Raw genomic sequence first — 25398 nt, forward strand, 5'->3', positions numbered from 1 at the left:
CATTCGTAAGTCAAGAAAACTCAAGGCGTTGTTTTGCGGCATTTCATGCGTGACTGCGAGCGGTTGCAGGAAACGCGTGAACAGATCAAGTACGTTTGAAGAATCATTGCCAAATTCGCCTGGACTTGATTCTAGAAAGACAACGTAGTCGTCTACATATCTAAACACCTTCTTTACATTTGTGCCTGTTACTAGAAACTAGAAACAGAGCTAACAGGCACAAATGTAAAGAAGGTGTTTAGATATGTAGATGACTACGTTGTCTTTCTAGAATCAAGTCCAGGCGAATTTGGCAATGATTCTTCAAACGTACTTGATCTGTTCACGCGTTTCCTGCAACCGCTCGCAGTCACGCATGAAATGCCGCAAAACAACGCCTTGCGTTTTCTTGACTTACGAATGTTCTTCGAGCGAGACCAGGTCTGCTGGTCGTACGAGCCTAGGGCCAATAAGCCGCTTCTGCCGTTTTCTTCGGGCCACTCCAAGCTAGTTAAAAGGGGTATTGCAAAATTAACCCTAATGAATGCGCTTCGCCGCTCATGTCCTCACAAGTGTTCGTGTAGTTTCCAGGCGCAAGCTGACTGCCTGAAAAAGGCGGGGTTTCCTCAGTATGTCGTCACATCTGTGGCGGAGGGTCTTCTCAAGACTGTCAAACATGCTCGCGAGGGTGAGGAGCAGGCTTCACCAGAAACGGAGCCTGTCAAGCAGAAATGCGCCGTCATACCGTACCTTCACGATGTCTCACATAGGCTGAAAAAGATAGGAAACAACGCCAACGTAAGAGTCGTCCTTTCAGCACCAAACAAGCTTTATAATCTGTGCAAGGCCTCCTACAGTGGTTCTGAAAAACCCAGGTGCCAAAAAAAGCACAAAGAAAGCTTTGTTAAATGTGAGAACAACATCGTTTATGAGTTACTGCTGTCCTGTGGCAAGAAATACATAGGGCAGACAGGACGGTGTGCCAATGACAGGCTGCGTGAGCACGCAAATAACGTGCGAACTGGAGGTGTGGGACATGTGGCTTTCCACTGCAGGAAGTGTGGGCGCGATCACATGTATTCGCAGTGCACTGCGACAGGAAGGAGCCAGGCACAAACAACATGCGAGATAATTGAAGCGGCGAAGATTGCAAGTTTGGGAGACATGTGCATTAGTGCAACTTCAATTGACCTATCCAAAAAGAACTAGACTTTCTAAGCAAGGCCCACAGGGTGACTAGACGATAGTGGTAGTCAGGAATGACCGCTTGATCTCTTAAAGAAGAAAAAAATCCGGTATCAGGTTGTTTGATTGCTTATCATGCATACTTATTTGTGGTTTTACATGAAGCCTTCCTGTACAATGCACCTGCGTGCGTTGCTTTTTGTTGTCTATATATATATATGTACCACTGTAGAAAATAAAGCATATGTTGGAAGTCAGCGCTGTGTCCGCGTCGTTTTTCGTCCCTGTTCTTTTGCGCGCTCAAAAATGTCAAACACACACACACACACAGATATATATATATTATATATATATATATATATATATATATATATATATATATATATATATATATATATATATATATATATATAAAATGCTTAACAATCGTGGTGACGTGGCTAAGGACTACGCATTATTCGCAGGATGTTGTGCCTATAGTTTAGGTGCTTACTGATAAAACAGTAGGTTGTCATTACAATGTGAACATGTATGAAATGGCATGAAGTGTTTAAAACCGATTCAAAGAATAATTTTACGAATCGCAGAAATTTCAGTTTGTTTATAGGATGAAGGCATGCAGACGTGAAAGAGAAGACACAGACAAACCAAACGCTAGCGTTTGAGCTGTCCGCATCTCTTCTGTTTCCGTGTTGCATGGCTTACTTTCTTCTAGAATCAACATTTTTTGTTGTTTTACGCGAGCGGAAATTGTTCTGAGACTCATCTATATAAACTTCGAGTAGTATTTTATTTTCCCCAGAGGAATCGAGTGCAGCACTGTAAAGTTGCTACAAAAACTTGTTGCGGCTGTCATGCATCCACCACAGTGTTCCTGTTTGCGTAAACCCGGTGGAAGTGCCTTGTTGAGTAACAAGAGGTAGCGGCACCAACTTTCGTCGATTGTCAGATAAAAACCCTAACGGTGTTCGCTCTGATTTGAAGTTCTTTTGAAATTCTTGATCAATCTCTATAAAACTTGTTTAGTTTATGTGTATTTGTATGCTGATTTTGAAAATGCAAATATTTTTCTACTATTATATGTCGTGTTAAGTATATCAAACATTTCATGTGCCATGTTAGGCCTGCACGAGTTACAAAGTAAGCATATCACAATAATATGAAATGGGAACTGTATGCAACATAACCAGAATGCATGTCCTAAACCCACTTAACAATAGTCATAGTATGCTGAACATTGGCCAGTAAGTGTATGTCTAGCTGGTGATTCGCTCACGAGAGTTCAATATTACGTAACTTTTAACTCAAATGGGTTTGAAACGCGAGTTCGTATGTGGGCTAGTGGGTTCATGAACATTATGCCAGAACAGCGCAGTAAACTCCTTTAAAACTATTGCACACAGTTTTTATCCCCTAACTATAGCGATATGTCGATTTACTTTGTAACTCCAAGTTTGGAAAGGCTTGCTCATCAAGACACATGAAATTTTTATGTGTAAAAACTGCGTTTTCTTCCAGATAATTGCATATTTGAAATCGCCACATAAGTAAACCTAAACTCAGCAAGTTTCATCAATATCGACCAAGAAGAAAAATAAACACATTATTTGTTGCAGTGTCTCATTGAGTACCACGAAGTGGTCACACTGACTCTTGCCAGGGGAGTCATGTACACCACTGTCCTTAAGGACAACGGAGTCAAAGGAACGCTCCAGTGGGGGTCAGCGTTACCATGGCAAAGGGGTCACCCTGACTACCTAGAGGTACTAGCGGGAAATAAAAGGTAGTCACGTAGACTCCTGCGTTGGGAGTAACGTAGACTCTCTGCTTGTGAAGAAGGGAGTCGTTGGTCTGAAGAACGAAGGGAGTCGTTTGACACCCCAAATTGTGAAGAAGGGAGTCGTTGGTCTGAAGAACGAAGGGAGTCGTTTGACACCCCAAAAGGTCATCATATGTGTAGCGAGGCGATTACCACCCAAAGGTAGTCAGTACAGACACCCTTTTTTTTAAGAGTGTACCATGTCGACGACACATAAGGATTTATTGTCTGTGAAGCCTTCCATGAATGTTTTACCTTTGTTCAACACTGAAGAATGATGAGCGAATTATTTGTTTAAAAAACTGGAGCCTTGATCTTCATAACAGTCACAAAACTTTGTATGACCTCGAAAACTTAACGTTAGTTCTATAAAGCAACGTCTTTACGCTGGTTTGCACTAGAGTTTCTGCATAAATTGTTCAGTAATACTTTTCCAGATTACTTTCATTAGGTAAGGGTTAACATACTTAGACTGTTGTTTTTTGCCACCATAACGAGTAATTTCACTTTCCATTTTAAAAAATGTCATTAATAATGACTTTCCTAGACTGACAGCATCGCGTAAAATATAATTGGTCAAATACAGCTGTAAGGGTTAAAACATCTAAGTGGTAAATATTCTGTCTGTCAGGTAAGACGAGCCGAGGTATTGTTATACCCGTCAGAACGTTCTGCTAGTTATCCCTAAGCAAACGCGAGCTCTCTTGTAGGAACGAAGCATAACGTAGTGTCTTCAAGGTCGCGAGTGACAGATGCATGTCTTGGGAACAATGAGCAACCGCTTTTGAGGGGATGGTCATAGCGCTGACCAGTTCAGCTTTTCCCCACAAAATTGAAGGGCCTGTCTCCTCTCGTTTAACGATTAGCTCGTTGGAAGCGGGATGTACGCCAAGGAGATTTTGTTAGCAGCCTTCTGCATTTTGCTATCGCACAGGCCTCAATTAAGTAAGTGCACAGTTTATATATTCTTCGTAAAGACACTTGATGTGGACAATTTTACATTGCTTGTGCATCATCTTTTAGCTTCATTGACAGTGTGAACGAGAGCTAGCGAAGCGAATATACGCTGATAGAAATCAAGCAAAATTAGTGGAAGAATACTGAACTAAGTCCAATCACCAAATATATACACCATGCGGTGATTATTTGGCGAGGATAAAGGCACCATACTCATCAACGTACCACAGATATCAGCAAGGCGTTCCAGCATTGAAAGCTCATTGTGCGGCCCAAGATGCAAGAATATATTGTTAGTGTACTGGCGCTAAACAGCATTTCTCAAAAAGTAACATTGTGCCTAAAGGACTACAAAAATTGCAAGCCGCCTTTTAACAATTACGATACTTTCTTTCAATTACCAATAAACAGAGGAGCTAGCGTGGCATATCTAGACTGGGAACATGATTTGTTGAACAGCAACCGCGTGAGGTTTTCTTCTCTTTCTTGACCATTGCGCGCAATCAAATTTCGAAAACGCAGGTTCTTTTTTATGCACATTGACCAGCGTAGATAAAAAAGTGTAAGACGTGTCGAATAATAGAATCTACGCACAGGCTATGCGTGCAATTGCCGACAAGAGGAAAGGTCTCACACAACGACTGGAATGAAACATTGAAATTCTTATTGAAACTGAGACGAACATGGCAGGTAAGACGATCAGAAAGTAATGTTGCTGCAGTAGGTTGTGCGCCGACAAATTCGCCACCAGCAACTGAAAGTTACTGGTGGCAATTCGGAAAGAATTCAGAATTCACGCATAAACAATGCCAATAGCTGACTAAATATGATGTGTAAACGGCTGCCTAAAGTCTGTCGTCAGAAAGAGGGACTCACTGTCGGGTCTTCACAGCACTTGTTCGCAGTCGTCAAACACCGCTCCTTCCACACCAAATTTTTCCTGTTGTTGACGTGAGATGGCGCTAGTTCTGCGCTTGCCCTGGGGTTCGATAAGCAGCTGTCATGTTCTTCTAAAAGCCAGTTTCAGTAATGAATGATAAAACCGGTAGTGTAATAAACTGCGACGTTATAATCACTGTGTTGTTTTATAATCATCATGACATATGTCATTATGATGGTTTGCATAATTTTCAAAAATATTTCGATTATGAAGCTGCCAAGGATTCTAAACGAGGAGTGCGAGATACCCAAAAGCATGTAACAGTACTGGCTGATATTTCTTTACTTTTACGTAATGTTCCTTCATTTTGCATAACACATTGCTAATGTCTGCGAATATTGATGCTGTTGACTAGTTTTTCCACTGCGTCGGCGTTGACCTGCAAGATTAACTGAGGGTGGGACTCCTGTCACATTTCGCCGCAAGTGTTTTTTCACACCATCATTACTACATTTAACAACCCTGTATGGCGTGGCCGTTTTCAAGCCGCAGTCCATACCTACGAAGCTTGATCTGGAACACGAAATAAAAGGCTGCCTGATTTCGCACATTAATATCTTTTTTATTGAGAGGTTAATTCTAGTGTGTTGTAAGCAATAAATATTCAATTGATGTTGGCTATTCATCCTTTTTAAATCAGCAGATTTCCGCCAGTGAATACATTCTAAAAGAATTAATTGTTGGGCAAGTTAGTCGTGCATAACTGTGCTTGTATTAGTCTTCTTTCTTGCCCCGTCACAGTGGTAGAGTGGTTATGGCGCTCGAATGCTGACCCGAAGGTCGCGGGATCGAGTCCCGGCCGCGGCGGCTGCATTTTCGATGGAGGCGAAAATGTTTGAGGCCCGTGTACTTAGATTTATATGCACGTTAAAGAACCCCAGGTGGTCGGAATTCCCGGCCCCCTTCACTACGGCGTCCCTCATAATCATATCGTGGTTGTGGGGCGTTAAACCCCAGATATTATTAGTCTTCTTTCTAGCATTCGAAGTGATTTCGCCAGTGAAGGACGCTGTAAACGCACTTTTTTTTCTCCACTTCCGTTTGCAGGTCACGCTATCAAATGCGGGTGCCTGGAAAAGCCACCGAAGTACAAGACCTGCAGGGACGCTTTTTGTAGGCCCAATCTAACTCCAACTTCCATCATGAATCAACATCACCACTGCGTCTGCAGGCTGGGCACCTACCGCAATCCCTGGGGTCACTGTATAACCCTGGAGGAATGCAAGAGCTGTGGTACATACCGGACGAAGAGCTACAATCTCTGTGCGTCCGAGTGTCCCATGAGATGCGACCAGCCCATACCAAGCTGTTCCAGCAGATGCGTCGCCCGGTGCGACTGTGCTCCAGGATACGTGTTGTAAGTTCTTAACTGTTCTTCAAATCTTCAGATGCGTAAGCCAGTCTTCGCAGTACATCCAATCGGTGCCGTCAATTGTCTATTTCAACATCATATTTCGCTCGGCTTTCGAATATCAAACAAGCATTAAAAAATTTTGTGCTTTTATCGAGTTGCAGCAAGATATATACGACAGCCTTCATAGCTTACATTAATTACTTGTTTACGTCTATTCCAAGAAATTTTCTCTATTAACCCTTTCCTCATAAACATTTACCTGGTTATGTATAATATTGAATTTGTGTAGATATTTTTAATAAAAAATGCACATTTCTTCATGTCGAACAAAATATTAACTCGCTTGTCCCCAGAACATCTGAACCTTGAATCCAGATTCCCATTGAAGTTAGTTAATAATAGTTACTTTACTGCTTTGAAAACTGCCGATATCATTGCACATTCTCATATCTGCTTCTGGTGCTTGGGAAGTTGCATATACATTTGTATATTGCACTCGCATCTGCCTCAGAAGACTAGACTTGTCGCTTATAGTGGTTAAAAACAGCATGTAAATAAAGAAAACCTATTGAAAATTTCTGATTTTTCCTAGTCCAAGTAAAATGCCGAGTTCAGGTAACATTCATTTATATGTTACCCTCTTGAAGAGCAAACGTCATTTGACCTAGTCTTAAACACTGAGTTATGCGTTAAATGTATACGGTGGTCTGAGCAATGCAAGGGTGGATTTTTTTAAAGGAAATTGCACAAACTCAATATTCCTTCAAGAATATTGAGCTCTTCTATTTAGAGCGAGTCGGCGGTGATATTTATTGGAGTGTAGGAGAAGTAAACGAGTACTATAAGCTAAATACTTGATTTCTACAGCAAGCGATCTAAGCATATTACGTACGATAGCCAACGACTGCTATTAGTGGTAGTGCAGCCATCATACCGGCTAATGCGTACACTTGGAACATTTAGAATTGGGGCATTCGTAGCCGTGTTCCTAAATATGACCGCCATGGCTCATCTTATGTGCTTGAGGGTTCGCTCGCAGTTACGCCGTAGTGTTTCCCGACACACTGTGCCCATGTCATCGTGGTAATACACGTGTACACTGAAAAGCCAAATTCGCATTCGTGAAATTTTCATTACAAACACTTGTAGCTTCGAGCGCAAAGGCGAGCAAAGCATTTCGTCAGCCGAACGCATTACTGCCATTTGTCTGGAGGTAATTTAAAATCAGGAACTCGCTTTAAATCTTAGTTCAATCTGTATAACAGCGTGAAATGTCGAATGAACCATAATATAATATTCGTAACCATTGTTTATGCATATGCTCAATTGCTACGTTTAGACCGTGTCGCCAACCTTTTAAATGCCCGATTTTTGTTTCGATTTTCCGACGCAGGGACAGACATAACGATAGAGAGTGCGTCAAGGCTGACTGCTGCCCTCCGAAGTGCCCTGCCAACTCGAAGTTCAAGCTCTGCGTCTCAAACTGTCGGCCTATGTGCAACAGGCCACAACCACGGAAATGCTTTAACGATTGTTTGAGAGGCGGCTGCGTGTGCAACCACGGCTTCGCCGAAACCATTGTAGGAGGCGTGATGACCTGTGTGCCGCAGTTCACCTGTAGTCAAAGAGACAAACATCACCAGAGACAAAGTCTCTGAAAGAATACGATTTCTTGTGCTGGAAGAAAACTATTCCCACGTGTTTAGGGCTTAAGCAAAATTAGCAATAAAATTTTCCTGCAATAGTAGGTGCTGCTAGCATAATTCAGTGGAGCACAAAGGATGGAAAACAAAAGATTACTCTTGCTTTCCAGGTCTCACTCTTTCTCTGAGACCGAGGTGACGAGATAGTTATAATTTTCACACAAGCCTATTGGCATTTGGGTAAATAATTTAAAAGGGGTGAGCTTTAACCAAGAAACACTTCGATATGACACGTTCATCGCGTGAGATATGCAAATAAGCTGCGATTGACGTCCACCAAGACGCATGCACCAGAAACTATTGGAAGGCCAGCTCTCGCAGCCCACCTATACAGCGCCAACTAGCCTAACATACAAAAATTCCAACGTAAGAAAGGGGTGTGCAACGATAGACTTTTGATAAGTCAGTTCGCATCAGAAGGGGTATTGGACTTTGCGTACCAGGGGTATTTGTATCTAAAGAAATTGGCGCTTCTACGCACAAGTGGTGCGCGACTGTGGAAACAGGAGAGCTGGTGGCCTTGTTCTCCTTTTTTTTCCTCCTCACCCTGACTTCCATTTCCCACTTCTTTGCTAGACTGTAGTATACGTTACTATGCTACGCTTTAACCTATCCCCTCTTCATTTCCCTCCTCCTCACCATCACTTCCCTTTTCCACCAACTTACTATACTATCCTATACCTGGGGTGCAATCGCGGAACGATGCTATTTCCGATTCCAATGCCATATTTTATGCTATTCTTATCATATACCACTCGCGGCTGGCTGATCGCGTTGATAACGCGGACGGACCGTCGTTCTGACCACTGGCCAAGCGCGAAAAGCACGAAAAGCATTGGAATAAAAAATAGAATCGCTCCGCGATAGCACCCCTGGCTGTGATATGCTTTCTTTGTCTCTTTCTGTTTCTTTCTTTCTCCCTGTCTATATTTCTTTCTCTATCTTTCCTTCTGTCTTCATTTCATTTTATCTCTCTCATTTGCTCGTTCTCTCGCCCATAGCAACGCAATCACATGTTTTCCATAAATGCTTGTTGTGCTACCATGTCTAGTTAGGTGTGGGGTTGTCACGCTCGCCTTCGGACCGCCGAGCAGAGGTTTCGCTTAACACTCGCCTGCCTCTTCCTTCCCGGCTCCTCACCTCAGCACTCCTTCTTTTACTATGTTTTACTCTCCTCTCCGCCCCCCCAGGCGGCAACCTCCTTCCCCACCGCTTTCCATCATTCTGCTTCACTTAGCTGTCTCCCTGTAATGCCTTCGCTTTCCTTTGCACCGGATGTACTTGGTAGCGGTGCTTGCCCAGTTCCTGAGGCACATACCCGCCCGAGTTTCTGCGCACGATTTGTATTGGAACGGTGGCTTAAACTGCTCCGCTGTTAAAAATAAAAACAGTTCGCCTAAAATACGGTGGTAGGATACGACTGGTGGCCAAATGGCGCCAGTCTGAGTGTGTTTGCAAGCGATCAGAGTGTGTTCGCAAGCGTCTTGATATGTTCTGCAGACCAGCTTGTGGCAGGTCACGGAGGAACAGACGCAGATGTAGTCAAAGCGGTGAACGAACAAGAGTGAGTGCTCGGAAAAGAAAAAGTTAGGACTACCTACCATTCCTGGTTAGATAAAATCGGTTTACTGATGTTGTATTTAATGCCCATGCATTCATTTATAATGACAACCTTATAGTACAAAACAATGTATAATGTGTGATCCTTCGCGTCATTATTATGCGGTAATCACGCAGATGCTTAGCGGCAAAACTTCGACCAGGCATAAAAGATGTTCATACCCATCACGGAGAACCATACGACCTCTGGGTTATTAGGCCATTAGACACTGATGCCGTAATTGTCGACACATGGACAGATCAACCGTAGAGAATTGGTAGGGTTTAACAATTTTTATGTGGCTTCCAGCAAAATATAGCAAGCACTTCAAAATTATATTTACCTTTTTCCTGAAGGCAGCCCCCAAGGTAAAGAAAATATTAAAGGGCCTCTCGAGAGAAAAAGCTTCGCTGTTCTGCATGTATTTGCCGATTGTCAAGACGCAGGATTGAACTAGTTACCGACGCCTCTACCTAGCGTTTCTTTTATCTACTGAAAAGGTCGACTGCAGAGAAGAATTCTTTTTTTCTGCGAAGTCTTGCGCTTTTTTGGAGTAGCAAATCGTGAAGAGGCAGCGATCCTTTTCAGTATCTGCAGCTCCTTCTTCTTAGAACTAGCAGCACTTTGTAACGCTGTTTTTGTAAAGCAATGCCTGTACATTAGTTCAAGCTGACTTTTCTGTTTAAGGTGTTCAGGAATATTTTTCCAGATAACTCTGATTATTAAAAAATAAATATTCTTATATCAGAGATTCTCGCAACCACAGCGAGTAAATTCAATTGTCATTGCGAAGCCACGTTATTGAGAATGATTTGTAAAGGATTACAGCACTCGCATAAGATGTAACCAGTCAGGTATGACTGTAGCAGTTAATACATGTAAATGGTAAACATTCTCTTTGCCAGGCAACACGAACCATCATCGTTTTATACAAGCTAAACCCTTCTATCATTTTTATCCAAGCAAATGCGAGTTGTCTCGTAGGAGCACAGAGTAACGCAATATCTTCAAGGTTGCAAGTGACAGATGTATGTCTTGCAAACAATGAACAACCGCGTTTGCGAAGATGGCTGACGACTTCAGGCTTTTTTCTACAAAACTGAAGGGACTGGCATATCTCGTCTTACGACTACACCGTCGAAAGCGGGATGTATGCCAAGGGGATTCTGTTAGCAGCCATCTGTATTTTTCTCTCGCACAGCCTTCAATTAAGTAAGTGCAGCGATTTTATGTTCTTCGTAAAAAAGGCGTCCCTGTAGTACAATAAGGTGGTGCTTCAAGTACAGAAATGTCACCTCCATGATGACTATTCTTATTTACTATATGTTGTTTAGGAGATTCTTGTGCTATTATGTAACGCCGGCTACTCCTTTTGACAAGAAATAGACTCAGCAAGAATCAGACATAAAACTTGGAGGACGCTTGAGCTTCGCTTTGAAGAGTAGAACGCGACAGCGTAATCGGGCCGTGTTCGTATCGCCTTCTCAATCACTAGCTTCGCTTCCCTTCTCGGTCGTCATCTAAGCCATGCCTCAAGGAAAACCAAAGTGCAGACGCATGCCGGCTCTTATATCCATGCATGCGGCGCGAGAGAAAACCGAAAGCACGTCCGGGGGCCCCTTGTGCCATCTTGCGGGTTTCGCCGAAGAACCTCCGAGACCTGCGTACCACCAAAGCTAAATGATGTATATCATAGAGTTTCATACAATACCCTAGAGAGGAAACTGGCGCTGCGATCGTTCAACCACCATGGGAATGATGGGAAGTACAGGCTTCGGATTGGATAGCGTTCGCTAGCGAACTGTCTATGGATCTTTTTCTACAGTTTCAGTTTCGTGCTTCGCGAAGCGTGGGTAGTGGGGTGCGTTCCAAAGCATTCAAGCAGCGTCTTTGTTGTTCAAAGAGGCTGAAGACCGCTAGATCTCTTGGTTTGCTGCGACGCTGCGGCTTTACAGGTTGTATTTGACAGTTTTAGCAAAGCGTCGTGCACTCACCGCTGCGCACAGATGTAGCGTCCCATGTCAGTGCAGCAAACTGCATCGAGTTCACGTTTTGTAATAAGCGCTACTTGTCAAAGCTGTTTCAAATCGACTGTAAAACGACGGCGAAGCTAAGTAGACGCACCGTCGCGCTCCTCTGACTCGACTTCACAACAAAACGAGAGATGCGTTGGAGGCAGACCACTTGAACAGACGCACCTGGCATCGCAGCAGACGATACGTTAAGTGTTTCTCACTCAATACAGTGCTGTTATTTCCATAAATAGATAATGCGTACTTTCGAGGGAAAAACAAGCGTGTTTCTTTTCAAGTGTTGTACAAAAATAATTCATTATTTGGTGATGCCAAATCTGGAACACAGTTGCAGAGTAATGCATACCCTGGTGGTTGAATTTGTTCAGGTTTCAGTTCCATCTCACGGTCACGCAAACTTTTTGCAATAAGTTTTACATACAAAAGAATTAAGCAAGTTTTAATTGGAATTAACTTCATATCACTTTGTTTTACACTCGGCAGACAAGCGTTGCGAATCTCAAGAACCCAATCCATCCGAAGCAAATCCGAAGCCTGTACTTCCCATCATTCCCATGGTGGTTGAAGCGCGTCTCAAGGAGCCCGCGTAGACACTAGCGCCAGATTCCCCTCTAGGTATTATTGTAAGAAACTCTATGATGTATATAAATAGCTCGCCGTTAGTATGGCAGAGGGTGTATGCGTGGAGGCCAAGCGGCTAAACGCATAGCGCCACGGAGCGAGGCGTTGCAGGTTGAAATGCCCGATCCCACTTGAAAGGAAGATTTTTTTATTTTTAACATGAAAGTGTTTTATGCCGGGGTCCACCACGGCTCCACTGACGTATTTCCATCACGGATATGACGTTGTAAAGTAACGAATGGCAAAGGAAAAACTAGCAGGAAAAGTTCTGTCACTGGGAGTCGAATTTACGGCCCTTGCTCCGCAGTGCGCGACCCGAAATGACTCGGCCACACATGGCACATTCTTGGCCGTTCTAACGGCGAGCTAATATGCACCATTTGCCGGTGGCGGTACTCAGAAAGTGGTGGTACATCAACGTGTTTTCGGTGTCACTATGGCGATGGCGTGAAGGGCTCGAAGGGCGCGCTCTAAAGGTCGTCGCCCCACGCGTTGCGATGAGCGCGCGCCTCTAGAGGACGTTGTCGCTCGTGCGCGCGCTTATCTCGTGATTGCGGTGGTTTGTACGTACTGTGCTATCGCCGCAAGTTTGCGTTGAAGTTACAGATAGCACAAAGGTCACTTCGCGCTCACTGCAGCAGCCGATTTTGAGAAAGGAGCGTGAAGGGCTCGAAGGGCGCGCTCTAAAGGTCGTCGCCCCACGCGCTGCGATGAGCGCGCGCCTCTAGAGGGCGTTGTCGCTCGTGCGCGCGCTTATCTCGCGATTGCGGTGGTTTGTACGTACTGTGCTATCGCCGCAAGTTTGCGTTGAAGTTACAGATAGCACAAAGGTCACTTCGTGCTCACTGCAGCAGCCGATTTTGAGAAAGGAGCGCGCTGCTCACAAACAAATAAGTTACAACTGTGAGAGTTACTTCGTGCTCCTCCTGTGTATACTTGTGCGTTCGTTTCGGTCGTCCTCCTTTGTGTTCGAGCAGCGCGCTTTAACTGTCGAGCTGTGACAGTTGTTAGTTCGCGCTCATCTTGTGTACTTAAGAAAAACTTGACAATGGGCTAGTTCGTTAGACACGATCAACATTTCTTGCGCAAACTTTACAAAAAAGAACTGAAGACTGTGATGAAAGACGCACAAAACACATGGCCTTTATCGCTGTCTTCAGCTCTTTTTTTGTAAATATTGGGCAAGAAACGTTGATTCTGTGTATGTTCAATCCATGTGTCCTTTCTGCTTGAGCAGCGCGTTGCAAGTTTCGAGCTGCTTGCCGTTCTTCCCGCGACATTACAATTTCTTGCTATAGCATTCATTGCTTCGCCCTTGGGGCCAGACAATGCTCCACAAACACTCAGCTATGTTCGTGAAGACACGTTTCACTTTCGCGTTATACCGATTCCTATGACAGAGGGAGCAGCCATGTATTTTTTTCTTTATTTCCATCTACGTCGAATTTTCGCTCGCGGACAACGCTGATATTTTGCTCACAACCAAAGACACCGACGACACCGACACCGGAATTTTGGCGAACAGACCTCTTTGACGCTATCGCGTTAAACCACTTGATATGGGCAATTTGACATTACCTGTGCATCATCCTTTAACCTTGATTGACACTGCGAACGAGAGCTGGCGACGTGAATATACGCCGTTAAGTATCAAACAAAAGTAGTGAAAGAAGGCAGCAACAAGTCAAATCAGCAAATATGCACACCACGGTGTGATAATTTGGGATTGCGAAACATACCATACGCACGAACGTACCCCAGCTGTCAGGGAAGGCTTCAGTTATTAAAGGTTGTTCGACTGCCCAATGCGAGAAGGTGCACGGAAAATCTGCGAAGCGTTCACGATCCGTTCTATTCGGCCATCATGTGTAAGCGCACCGTCCATCGTACTAACCGACAAGGAGATTCATTATCTCCGCGAGTGCACTTTTCGTTTTCGCGTACTCGTCGAGACGCATGCGTAGGGTTTCCGTTTGCCCCTCATCGTTTTCTTCTTACTTTCCCTTTCCAAGAAGCGTATACATTTGTCCACACAAAATAAACGCTCATGTTGTTAGCCAGAACAAAGTCGTGTCTGTATTTCTTGCATCGTTTGCCCGTGCTTTTTCTATGATGATGCAAGAGGTATCGTTAGTGTGCGCTGCAAAACCGAATTTCACTCAAATGTGGAAAACATGCACTAAGTCGCGCAAGGTGGGTCACACCGGAGCTGGTGATCTGCTAGCCAGTCCCGGCTTGGCTTGGCTAAGAGCTGCTAGGTTTCGCTTGGTGTTGCAAGGTATTGCTAACTTTCCCTAGGTTTGGCTAAGTATTGCTAGGCAATGCTACGTATTACCAGGTATTGCCAAGTTCTGCTAGGTTTCGCTATTTCCCAAGTACCATCTAAACCAACCGCCCCTTCCGCTCCGCTCGGTCCCCCACCGCGATCACCTCTCTACGTTAAGACATGCGCAGTGTCATTGCAGCTGTTTCAGGGAGCTCGTAGGAGCTATACTCTATCTGGCAAGCTCGTTGCAATTTGGTGGAAGCTGAGAGGGGCAAGCAAATCACGTACTTGCGCAGCAAAATATTGTTCTCTTTGTAACTGCAATACACAGGGTGTTTCAAAATCAGGAAAATGCAGGAAAATCAGGAAAAAATCAGGAAAATGCGATATTTGATTGCTGCCTTCAGAATTGGTTTTTCTGTAGTGGCAGGATTTTAAGATGGTAAAGAAATTATATGGGACTGTAATTAAAAAAGTTAAATTAATTAACTTTTTAATTAGTGGAGTTAGGTGACTGTGCCAAATTGGGGAATTGAAGTTCTTCGTGCCAGAAAATCATCCCAACATTGAAATTTCGAAAAATCAGCCTCTAGTAATAATTACGAAGTAATGAAATTCAACCGGATTCGATGGCTTCCCTTTTGAAAGCCGTTGCATTTCGTTGAATTTCATTACGCAACAGCAATTACTAGAGGACGCTTTTTCAAAATCTCAAAGCTCGGATGGGCTCCTCGCATGAAGAACTTCAATTCTCCCATTTGACACAATCACCTAACTCAATTAATTAAAAAGTTAATGCAATTTTCTTAATTACTGTCCTAAATGATGTCTTTAATACCTTAAGGTTCCTGCCACTGCAAAAAAAGCAATTCTGAAAGCCCCGAGCAAATATCGCATTTTCCTGATTTTTTGAGAAGGTTGGACACATTTCTTGAAACACCCTGTATAGTTGGAGAAGGTTTACACAACCGTGTTTGTTTGGAACGTAATACGTCACAGCAATACGTGATACGCTAATCACTGTTTGCATGTGCGTCATAAGCATTTAATTGTTGTATGGGTAACTACTGATATTTGTAATGACCAACCAACATGGCAGTGTCCGTGCAGACGCGATCCCTCGCTTCGATATGAACTCGCACTGGCCACTTGCCTACTGTCCTGCCAGCAATGAATAAGCGATAGAATCGGCTATCACCTTGTGTCATCTCATGCTGAGGACATGGTGCCAGGTACGTGTCGTCCTTATTATTCTTATTACTGAGATCAACTGCTTGCTCAGCCACGCTTGCTGAGCTATGTCCCCGAGAATTTTTGAATTATTCTTAGAAACAGTGCAAAATAGACACGAGTACATTGATGTCGAAGCGTCAGGACGCAAATATAACGTAAACAAAAGCGTCGGTTTAGCACTTGCGGGCCACACAGCTGACGACAGTGACTTCATAATTCCGTGGCGCAAGGAACCAGCCTCGATGGGTTCCGCCATGCTGTTTTTTTCGGCGCTGACCTTGCTGACCAACGCTAAAAGTGTTGGTTGCTGCCGTGGGTTCGCTCTACTCGCCCAGCGCAGAAACGCAGACGGGACTCCGAGCAGACGACGTGGTGCGGATAACAACATCGTGAGGGGTGCTCACTCACCCCATTGGCTAAGCAGCCCCGTACCTTCCACATTGCTGCAACCGGCTTGTGAGGTGGAGTATAAGAGTGGCTGGTGGAAGCCGGGACTGGCTAGATGATCACAAGCTCCTCTGTGACCCAGCTTCTGAGGTCATGTTACGTCGATTTGGCAGGAACATGTCACGTGACTGGTTGTGACGTCGTGTTACGTCAGTGGGGTGCTGTGAATTGATGTGACGTCATCTTACGTTGTCACGCTACTCGTAACTAAGCTAGGATATGCAAGCGCAGCTGTGCTAGGTAGTTTCTAGTTTACGTGACTACACGTGACGTCGTATTACGTGTCTAAATTACGTGACAAGCTGCGACGTGAAAAGTAAAATCAGTTATGAAGAGAAGCTTAGTGCAAGCTCCTTCCCTTCTTCGTCACCCTCACATCAGTCGTGCTCACCATCACTTCCTTCTCACACCCTCTTCCTGTACTACGCTACGAATGGCGATGCTAGGAGCTGCTAGGCACGTACCCAGTTTCTGGGGCTCATACCCACAAAGTTTTCTGTCGGCTCTGCATGGCATCACTGAAAGCTTAAGAGCTCCGGTGTGAAACACTGTGCTCAAAAAGCTACAAAAATGATCAACCTCTTTATTAACAACAAGGCGTTTTCTTCCAATCACTAAGAAATAGATGTTCGACCGTGCCTTATCTGGAACTGTGAACATAACTGCGTAGTGAATAGCAATCGCCTGAGGTTTTATCTACTCCTCGAGGATTGCTACAATCAAACTTCGAAGGCGCAGATTCTTTTTCGTACATATTGCTCAGAGTAGATAGAAAAGCACAATGCGTGTTGAGTAATACAAATCTAATCACAGCATATCAATGTGCAGCTTATACCTGCAATTATCAACAATACAATAGCTCTAACTGACAAGGTGGCATCCAACATCGAAATTCTTATTGAATCTGAGAGATAAAGACATCAGGTAAAGCAGTCAGGAATAAATATTGTTACAACAGGTGGTACCGCCAGAAAATGGCCACAAGTAGCGCGCCCTAGTGTATTCCTAAGGTCACTGTGACTAAATATAAAACTGCGTGAACAGTACCTTCACAAAAGAAGACGCAGTTCACGCACAAACAATGCCTATAGCTTACAAATAGTGCGCATCAACGACTGCACTGCGTCTTTGTTTTCAGAAAGACCGACTTACCGTCGGCTCTTCAGCGCACCTGTTCACAATCGTCACACAGCGTACGGCCGCCGCCAGAAACCGCAAATGTTTCCCATACTTGACCGCTAGAAAGCCGAGAAAATTTCTTGATTTGAGGAATAATCCTTCGCAATAAAATGAGCGCCAGGGCATAAAAACATCTTGCGTTACGGGAAAGCCTGTAATCCGCGAATTACGTTACATAACGTACGCGCCAGAGAGAGAGTGCCAATAAGTAATCCGAAATGTTCTATGCCAAGATAAGTGGGGTTGGAGAAACAGCATTCAAATTCTAAAAGGCTATTTTCAAAAATAAGTAATAAAGCCCGCAATGTAATAAACTGGGACATTAAAATTGCTGCGTTGTTCTCTAATTAAGTTGGCACATAAACAGGGCGGCCCATTTAACTAGCCAGAGTTTAAAAATATATTTACGCACTCTATGAAGACGCGGCCAAATGTATGTTCCTGACTATTGCATAGAGTATGTCCCACTGTTTTGTGTTTTGTTGAATTTATTATTTAGACAAGAATATTTAACCAACTTTTGAAGCAATGAAGCTGGGCGAAAAATTCGTACGAGAACATTGAATATGGGTTTGCAAAATGTCCCATTAGACAGTTTCTAACTTTCTAAGTATCAAGTCAGCGTTTTTCTGTTGCTACAGATGCCAGCGAAATGCAAGAAATGTACCACCTGACGTGCCCACTAGTGCGCCTTGATTGCAGTGTTCCCTAATGTTCCGCGTACTAAAGATATGCTTCCCTCACGGCGGTTCATGACAGCCTTAAGCAGACAGCGATTATCGCTTGTGCCGCACGAACCAACAGGTGCGTCATCGCACAGCCACCACCATCATCGCTACTCGGCCCCTTCTCAAGAGGCAGTGCAACCGGCCATATGCTGTGGCCAGTTGCACGCGGAACATTAAGGCGCACTACTCTCACGGGGCTCATAGGCGAGGAAGCGGGCTTGGCACGTGATATTATTTTTGTCGTCAAGAAAAGTTTCCCACACGCTCAAACGCTGACGTAAATCGATTAAGTTTATATTTCGCGGGCATGCGCAGTAAGCAGAATACGGTCATACCTATGAGGTAGAACGCCAGGAACCGTCTAATCGGATGTTTTTCAAAGCGATATAACTTTAATTCTGTTTCTAATGAAAATTTGTTTCCCAGCTTCATAGCTTCAAAAGTTCTTTATATTAATCTTACCTAATCAATTAAGCTTGGCACAACAAATAGTGTCACTCCATGTAGTTCTCCGCAACATGCATTTCGTCGCGTCGTTATGGAGTTCGTCGGCATATTTTTAAACTCTTGCTAAAGCTAGCTGGGGCACCTTGTATAAAGTTCTGCATCATTTTCAAACAGATCTTTATTGTGAAGCTGCCAAGTATTTAAAAAAAGAGCATGAGACCCACAGGAGTCTATACTAAGACTGGTCAATATTTCTTGATGTTTACGTGATGTTGGCTAAGGTTGCGTAACCCGTCGTTTGTGTTGGCGTGTACTGATGTTGTTGACTAGTTTTCCGACACGTGGGCATCAGCTGCCAATATTTCGGTCATATTGCTGCTACTATCAGAAAATAACACCGCAGTTGTTTTCCTGCAGCTTCACTACCTTCAACTAGCCGGCTTAACGTAGCCGTTTCGAAACAGCGGTTCATATTTGTGAAGCTTGATCCTTAAACGTTAAATGAAAGTCTGCCTGATTTCCTCCAATTGATCAAATATATGCTAAAGCTTCTTACCTTGATATACTGTGTACTTACTGCGACACGTAGGGTGTCGCAGACACTGAAGATACAGTTTATGCTTGCTATAAACGCGATAGCGTTAAAGAGCTCGTTTTATAGAAATTCCGGCATGTCGTTGGCATCGGTATCGGCATCAGCATCTTTGGCTGTGAGCGAAAAATCCATGTTTTCCGTGTGCGGCAATTGGAGGTAGATGGAAATTAAGAAATAATTAAGAAATTTTCGGTTCGAGTGGGAATGGAACCCAAGACTCCTGCGTGGCAAGCAGGTGTTCTACCACAAAGCCACGCCTGTGGTCGAAGTTGCTTCGGAAAGAAACACTATATGAATGTTATGTAGTTCGAAAAGTGTCATCAACACACGTAATATTGCGTGGCAGAAACGTAGAATCACACCAGGTGTCTCAGCATGTGAATTAAGTAACGAGTGGATTGTTTCAAGGACTACCAGTTTCAAAGCCCACGGGCATAATTAATTGTCATTATCAACAACAGCATCAACAACGTGTGCAGCTAAGCAGGCGCGTATGTTGCCTAGGGGACGTGTAGCGCGTACCTCGCCAACTGGCAAATGGAAGAATTATGTCGTAGTGGGCACTTGGCAACTGCACTTGCAGTAGGTATTATAGAATGGTTTCAAAGGGCTAATTTGCAGGAACACAGACGTTCCTTTCCTTGCGGCGCGATTTACGTGTCCACGAAGAAGCGAAGTCAGGCTAGCGATGCAGAAGGTGATGCGAACAGGGTCCGGTAACGCTATCGTTTTCTTCTCTTTAAGGCAAAGCTCATGCGCCCTCGAAGTTTTTATCCTTTGAAATATGTAGACCATTACCACTGAAGAACACTATAGACACTCTATATTTTCTCCACTTTCGTTTGCAGCTCACGCTATAAAATGCGGGTGCCTGGAAAAGCCACCGAAGTACAAGACCTGCAGAGACGCCTTTTGTAGGCCGAACCTAACTCCAGTTTCCATCAAGAACCAACATCACCAATGCGTCTGCAGGCTGGGCACCTATCGTAATACCTGGGGTCAGTGTATAACCCTGGAGGAATGCAGGAGCTGTGGAACCTTCCGGTACAAGGGCTACAATCTCTGTGCGTCGGAATGTCCCATGAGATGCGACCAGCCCATAACACACTGCTCCAGCAGATGCGTCGCTCGGTGCGACTGCGCTCCGGGATACGTGCTGTAAGTTCTTAACAGTTCTTTGTATATCGACAGATGCGCGAGACAGTCTTGCGAGTACATCTGAGTAGTACAGTCAGCTGTCTATTTCAACATCATACTTCGCTTAACTTTACAAGACAGCACACACATTACAACAATTCTGTGGATATCTGGGGTTACAGTAAGACATATACGAGAGATGTCCCGTCGCTGAATATTTATGCGCTTACGTCTATACTGCAAAATTTACAGTATGACTCCTTTACTAAGGAACAGATATATATAGTTATATCTAATATTCAATTTGCATAGACAATCCTCATGACATGCGCCTTCCCTTGACCCCAGCAAGGACACAAATAAAGTTATGTCTCTCTCTCTCTCTCTCTCTGAAACTTGTATCGAGATTTCCATAAATGTAGCTAAAATTATTGGCTTTATTGCATTTAAAATGCCGATGTAATTGCCATTTCTCATATGTTCCGCTGCTGCTGCTTCTGCTGCTGCTTGGGAAAATGCATTTTCTTGTGAGTGCCTCGCTTCTGCCTTAGAAGACTAGATTTGACCTGTAAAAGGGTTGACAACAGCGTTTAACAGCAGAGCTGCTCAAGCCGACCGTTACTGCCTGCAGAGCGAACAGAAAGCTGTCATTATGAACCAGCACGCACTCTCCTCGCCGTCTTCTTTCTCGTCGTCCTCTCCTTCAACTTCTGCTTCGCTCGCAGAACACGCGCACCGATTTGTCCTGCGTGGAATGCAAAAAGATAGGGAGAGTTAAAAAAATAGAGAGAAAGTCTTGTCGAGAAAAATTCTTGGCGAGGCGGGATTCGAACCCGCGTACCGAAGATCCGAAGACGAGCGTCATAACCAATCGGCTATCCAGACACTCTAGCACAGCACAGCATACCCTTGTGTAGTATAGTTAGAAAGGGGGTGGGAAATGGAAGTCTGGGTGAAGAGGAAGGAATGAAGAAGGAGAAAGAGTAAAGCATAACATACAAAGAAAGAGAGAGAATTATAGTTAAGGAAACGGAGAGAGAGTGGAACATTATTCAAGGGAAAGGGGGATCTTGGAGCTTCTATGGCGGGGGCCTTACGTCCAGGGCTCCACTGGCCTATGCTGCCCGCTAGACTAGATCCAGAATTTTGAGCTGCACTCCCGGGTCTGAGCCAGCGAGTTGTGCCTCCCACTGCACCGTACTAGGTATTAAAGGGAAGAAAGACAGAAAGAGAACGAAAGACAGACAGAGAATCAAACAAAGAGAGAGAAATAAAGAGAGTAAGAGAAAGAAATACATAGGGAGAAAAAGAAAGAAATAAAATAACAACGGCCGCCGAGCCCAGCACTTCCTTCAGGCTGGGCACAACTCTTGCGAAGCTGCCATAATGGTTACTCAACAAACCTCTCCAAAATTTTTGATTTCTCCCTATCAAGGTAAAATACCGAGTCTAGGTAATATACATGCATAAGTTACGCTCGACTACAGAAAATGACATTTCACCTGGTATAGAACATTAAGTTACCAGCTCATTGTATAATGTACTGTGAACAATGCATGCGTGGAGGTTCTTTTATTTCTAGAATAACCTGTACGAGTCATATTTCATCAACTTTAATGAGCTGTTCCATCGGAAACGAGCCGATGTGGAGGTCTAACGGGGGGGGGGGGGGGGGGGGCATAAACGAGCACAGTAAGCTCTTCTAGCTTTCCAATAAAAAACATATCTAAGCATATTCCACACGATAGCCACCGACTGCGACCAGCAGAAGTGCAGGCATCCAACCGAATAATGCATATTTTATTATTTCAGCAAGGAAGATTTGTAGTCGTTATCGTAGATATGTGCACCATGGCTCATCTTTGTGATGTTTGAGGATTCCCTCGCAGTTACGCGGTAGTTTTTCGCGACACGCTCTTTCCACTTCATCGGTGTTAATACAAGTGTGCATAAAAAATCAAGCTTTCAATCGCGAAGTGTCTTATTAGAAATATTTTTGGCTTCATGAGGAAACACGAGCAACACATTCCGTCAAGCGCGCGCCTACAGGATAGTTTCTTGAAGGTAATCTAAAATCTGGACTCGTTTTCAATGGAAATTCAATACGCATGACAACGTAGCATGTCGAGTTATTTCGTAGCAGTTTCACTTCTGAAAATTCAATGAACCATAGAGCGTGTAGGATTCGTAACTTTTGTTTATGCATATACCTGGTTGTTACGTTTTGCCCTTGTCACTAAGCATTCAAATGTCTTGTTTTCTTCCTGGCTATTTCCCGACGCAGGGACAGACACGGCGGCTCAGATTGCGTTAAGGCTGACTGCTGCCCTCCGAAGTGCCCTCCTAACTCGAAGTTCAAGCTCTGCGTCTCCAACTGCCGGCCTATGTGTAACAGGCCACAGCCACGGAAGTGCTTTGAGAATTGCTTGACGGGTGGCTGTGTCTGCAACCACGGCTTCGCCGAAGTCGATGTAGGAGGCTCAACAATCTGCGTGCCACAATTTAACTGTGGCAGCTATGCCTCTAGATGAAGAGTCCCTGAATGAATGCGATTCTGTTTATTTGGAGAAAATTGTACTCACTGGTTCGCAGGTTTAGAAAAATTATTAATAAAGTTCGCGTGCACTAATAGCTTCTGCCAAGAATTCACTATGGAGCACGAGCTATGGAAGACATAAATACCCTCGCTTTTCATGCACTGTACGGCTTCTCCGAGTTCCAGGCGACGAGAGAGCTATCACCTTCGTACAACGCACACGGCTTGTATAAAAATGTTCCTTAGTGTAAGCTCCAACCAAGAAAAGTTTTGATATGAACTCTTCATCTCGTGAGGTATGCATATAATATGCGATGCGCCCCAGTCAACACATACAGAACAGAAAATTTTGAAAATATAGCACTGGCCTTGGCTCTTAAGCTTCAACTACTGATAACGTGCAAAAATACCGGAAGAGAAAAAACGGTGTCAAGCCATCGTATTTGTAACAGACCTGTTTTGATCAGGAAGGGTATCGAAGTTGGCGCATCAGCGGTGATTGCCTGTTAGGAACAACGACAGCTGTATTAAGGTACAGTGCTTTAACATGACCCATGCACCCGAGGTAGGAAATACTATATGACCGTTTTATTCTTAGACACCGGCTATTGCCTATGCTGCCGCTTCTATGCGTGCATTTTCATACGCATTGTTTCATCGGTTTGTGCACTTTGTGCTCAACATTAAGCATACGAGCCATCAATTAGGCAACGTACATTGCTAAAAGAATAATGAAATAAAATATTCCAAATTGTCGCATTCATCATTCCTGCTCCATAAAACGGCATTTCATTGTGTGAGCTGATGAGGTGCAGAAGTGATTGCTTCAACTAATAATAATAATTGTTGGACTTTTACGCCCCGAAACCATGATACAATAATGAGGAACGTCGTAGTAGAAGCTTCGACCATTTGGGTTTTTTTAACGCACTTCTAAATCTAAGTACATGGGCCTCAAGCATTCGTGCCTCCATGGAAACTATGGCCGCCGCGGCCAGGCTTCGATCCCGCGACCTTCGGGTCAGCAATCGAGTACTATGACCACTAGAACACCATTGCGGATGGCTTTACTGTTATTGTGATGAGTTTTACATTGCTTCTTTAATACTTTAACACTGAAAGTAAAGCGAAAATAATCAGCTAGACTGGCCAAGGATGTTACTTCGTCAGTCCTCCATCATCACTGCTTAATCGTGTTTTGACCAGCTGTTGCAGAATATGTTGGCACTAGACACATGATGATGAAGCTGATCTTCAGCACACAATGCGACACCACAACCGAAAGCACAATAAAGTCCAAGCTAGTGGTTAAGGCAACAACTCTGTACGGAACAGCATAAAAGGCAGGGAAAAAATGGAGTGCCGAAGATATACACTCGGAGCACTATGTGTGTCCACCGTTCTACTTGTTCCGCCTTTTGCAATGCTCTATTATAAAACAGCCACCTCATGATATAGGCATAATGCAGTATTTATCAGGCCGGAATATCACTAAAAGTCCCAAATCTTTTTATGCGTTCGCTAAAACAACTTGAAGGCTACATCCATCCTCTTATTTTTCTCAGCCTATTCTGTCGATTCTTCACCCTCACCCCCCAAAAGTTTTACCTAACGTTGTCTCGCACTGCCTCCAAGATCGGCCATGGTTTTATTAATGAACGATGTGAAAAGATGACGCCATCATGTGCCCTGTGTTAACTACATGACGTCCATTACGTGACATTATGTAGTGTCGTGATTACGTTGCGAATTTGGCATCTGTGACATATTGATGTCGCCATGACGTGAATTCCTCACGGAGAAGGTTACGTGGGTTTTCGGACGGGGTTCTGCGAGAACTTCCGAGTCCCGCGAAGTCTCGCAAAATCTCGCGCACATCTCATACATGGGGGCGCCAACATACTTAAAGCTTTCGCCTTAGAAATGGTCTCTTATACATGCTGTGAAGGTGGTTGGCCAGCAAAGCAGTGGTTTCACATCATACGACTGACTAATGTAACGCAACCTTGAAAGATTGAGTAACGCGTTGCATGAAATAATTGACTACAAGCAGATTAAACGCACTGTACCATTGCATACATAGCGCTCTTCGGCAACCATAACTGTGTGTGCTTAAGCCATAGAACGCTCTCGAAAAACGGAGCGAAAGGCGCACTTTTTTCAAAGCTGCAGACGCAGAAGAGACCAGGCAGCGGGGGAGTCCTACGTCACTGCTTATTGCCATGGAGAAACGCATCACGTCGCAGCTCATAATGTCCCAGTTTTTAGCGGCGTATCGTAGCGTCTTAGAGCGTTATCTGTCGTCGGATACGAAATTTTTTCGGGATCCTAGCCACAGACAGCTTCGCACTAAACAATACTGTGGTCAACAGAGCGGATAATACGGCACCCACCCATTTTCTGTAGTTCACACCTACACCTTTGCACTCCCCTACAGTAAGTTGGATGATGATGCAGTAGCTTGTGGCGAAAGTTCAAGCTCAGGCAAACTTAGTGCTGATGCTGAGCCAGAACGTCATCAATAGTGAAAGGTTAGACTAACATGAATACGTATTACGTTGAACCAATACATAATGTCTAAACAATGACATTAACAAACTAATTACTTGTGTAACTTTCCCAAATGAACAAGGAAAAAG

At 44.1% G+C, this 25398-nt stretch overlaps 2 protein-coding genes across 2 annotated transcripts; both read left to right on the forward strand.

The window, feature by feature from the left end:
* Positions 1 to 3762: 3762 nt before the first annotated feature.
* Positions 3763 to 7981, forward strand: LOC119401649 (zonadhesin). The gene is made up of 3 exons (XM_037668559.2): positions 3763 to 3928; positions 5928 to 6237; positions 7628 to 7981. Exons 1-3 carry the CDS (start codon positions 3865 to 3867, stop codon positions 7890 to 7892), a joined length of 639 nt encoding a protein of 212 aa, XP_037524487.1. The 5' UTR covers positions 3763 to 3864; the 3' UTR covers positions 7893 to 7981.
* A 2660-nt stretch (positions 7982 to 10641) lies between these two features.
* LOC119401650 (zonadhesin) lies at positions 10642 to 23493 on the forward strand. The gene is made up of 3 exons (XM_037668560.2): positions 10642 to 10749; positions 19935 to 20244; positions 22508 to 23493. The coding sequence occupies exons 1-3, from the start codon at positions 10686 to 10688 to the stop codon at positions 22752 to 22754; spliced, it is 621 nt and encodes a 206-aa protein (XP_037524488.1). The 5' UTR covers positions 10642 to 10685; the 3' UTR covers positions 22755 to 23493.
* Positions 23494 to 25398: the final 1905 nt, after the last annotated feature.

This window comes from Rhipicephalus sanguineus, chromosome 8 (assembly GCF_013339695.2).
Source record: "Rhipicephalus sanguineus isolate Rsan-2018 chromosome 8, BIME_Rsan_1.4, whole genome shotgun sequence".
Taxonomy (NCBI): domain Eukaryota; kingdom Metazoa; phylum Arthropoda; class Arachnida; order Ixodida; family Ixodidae; genus Rhipicephalus; species Rhipicephalus sanguineus.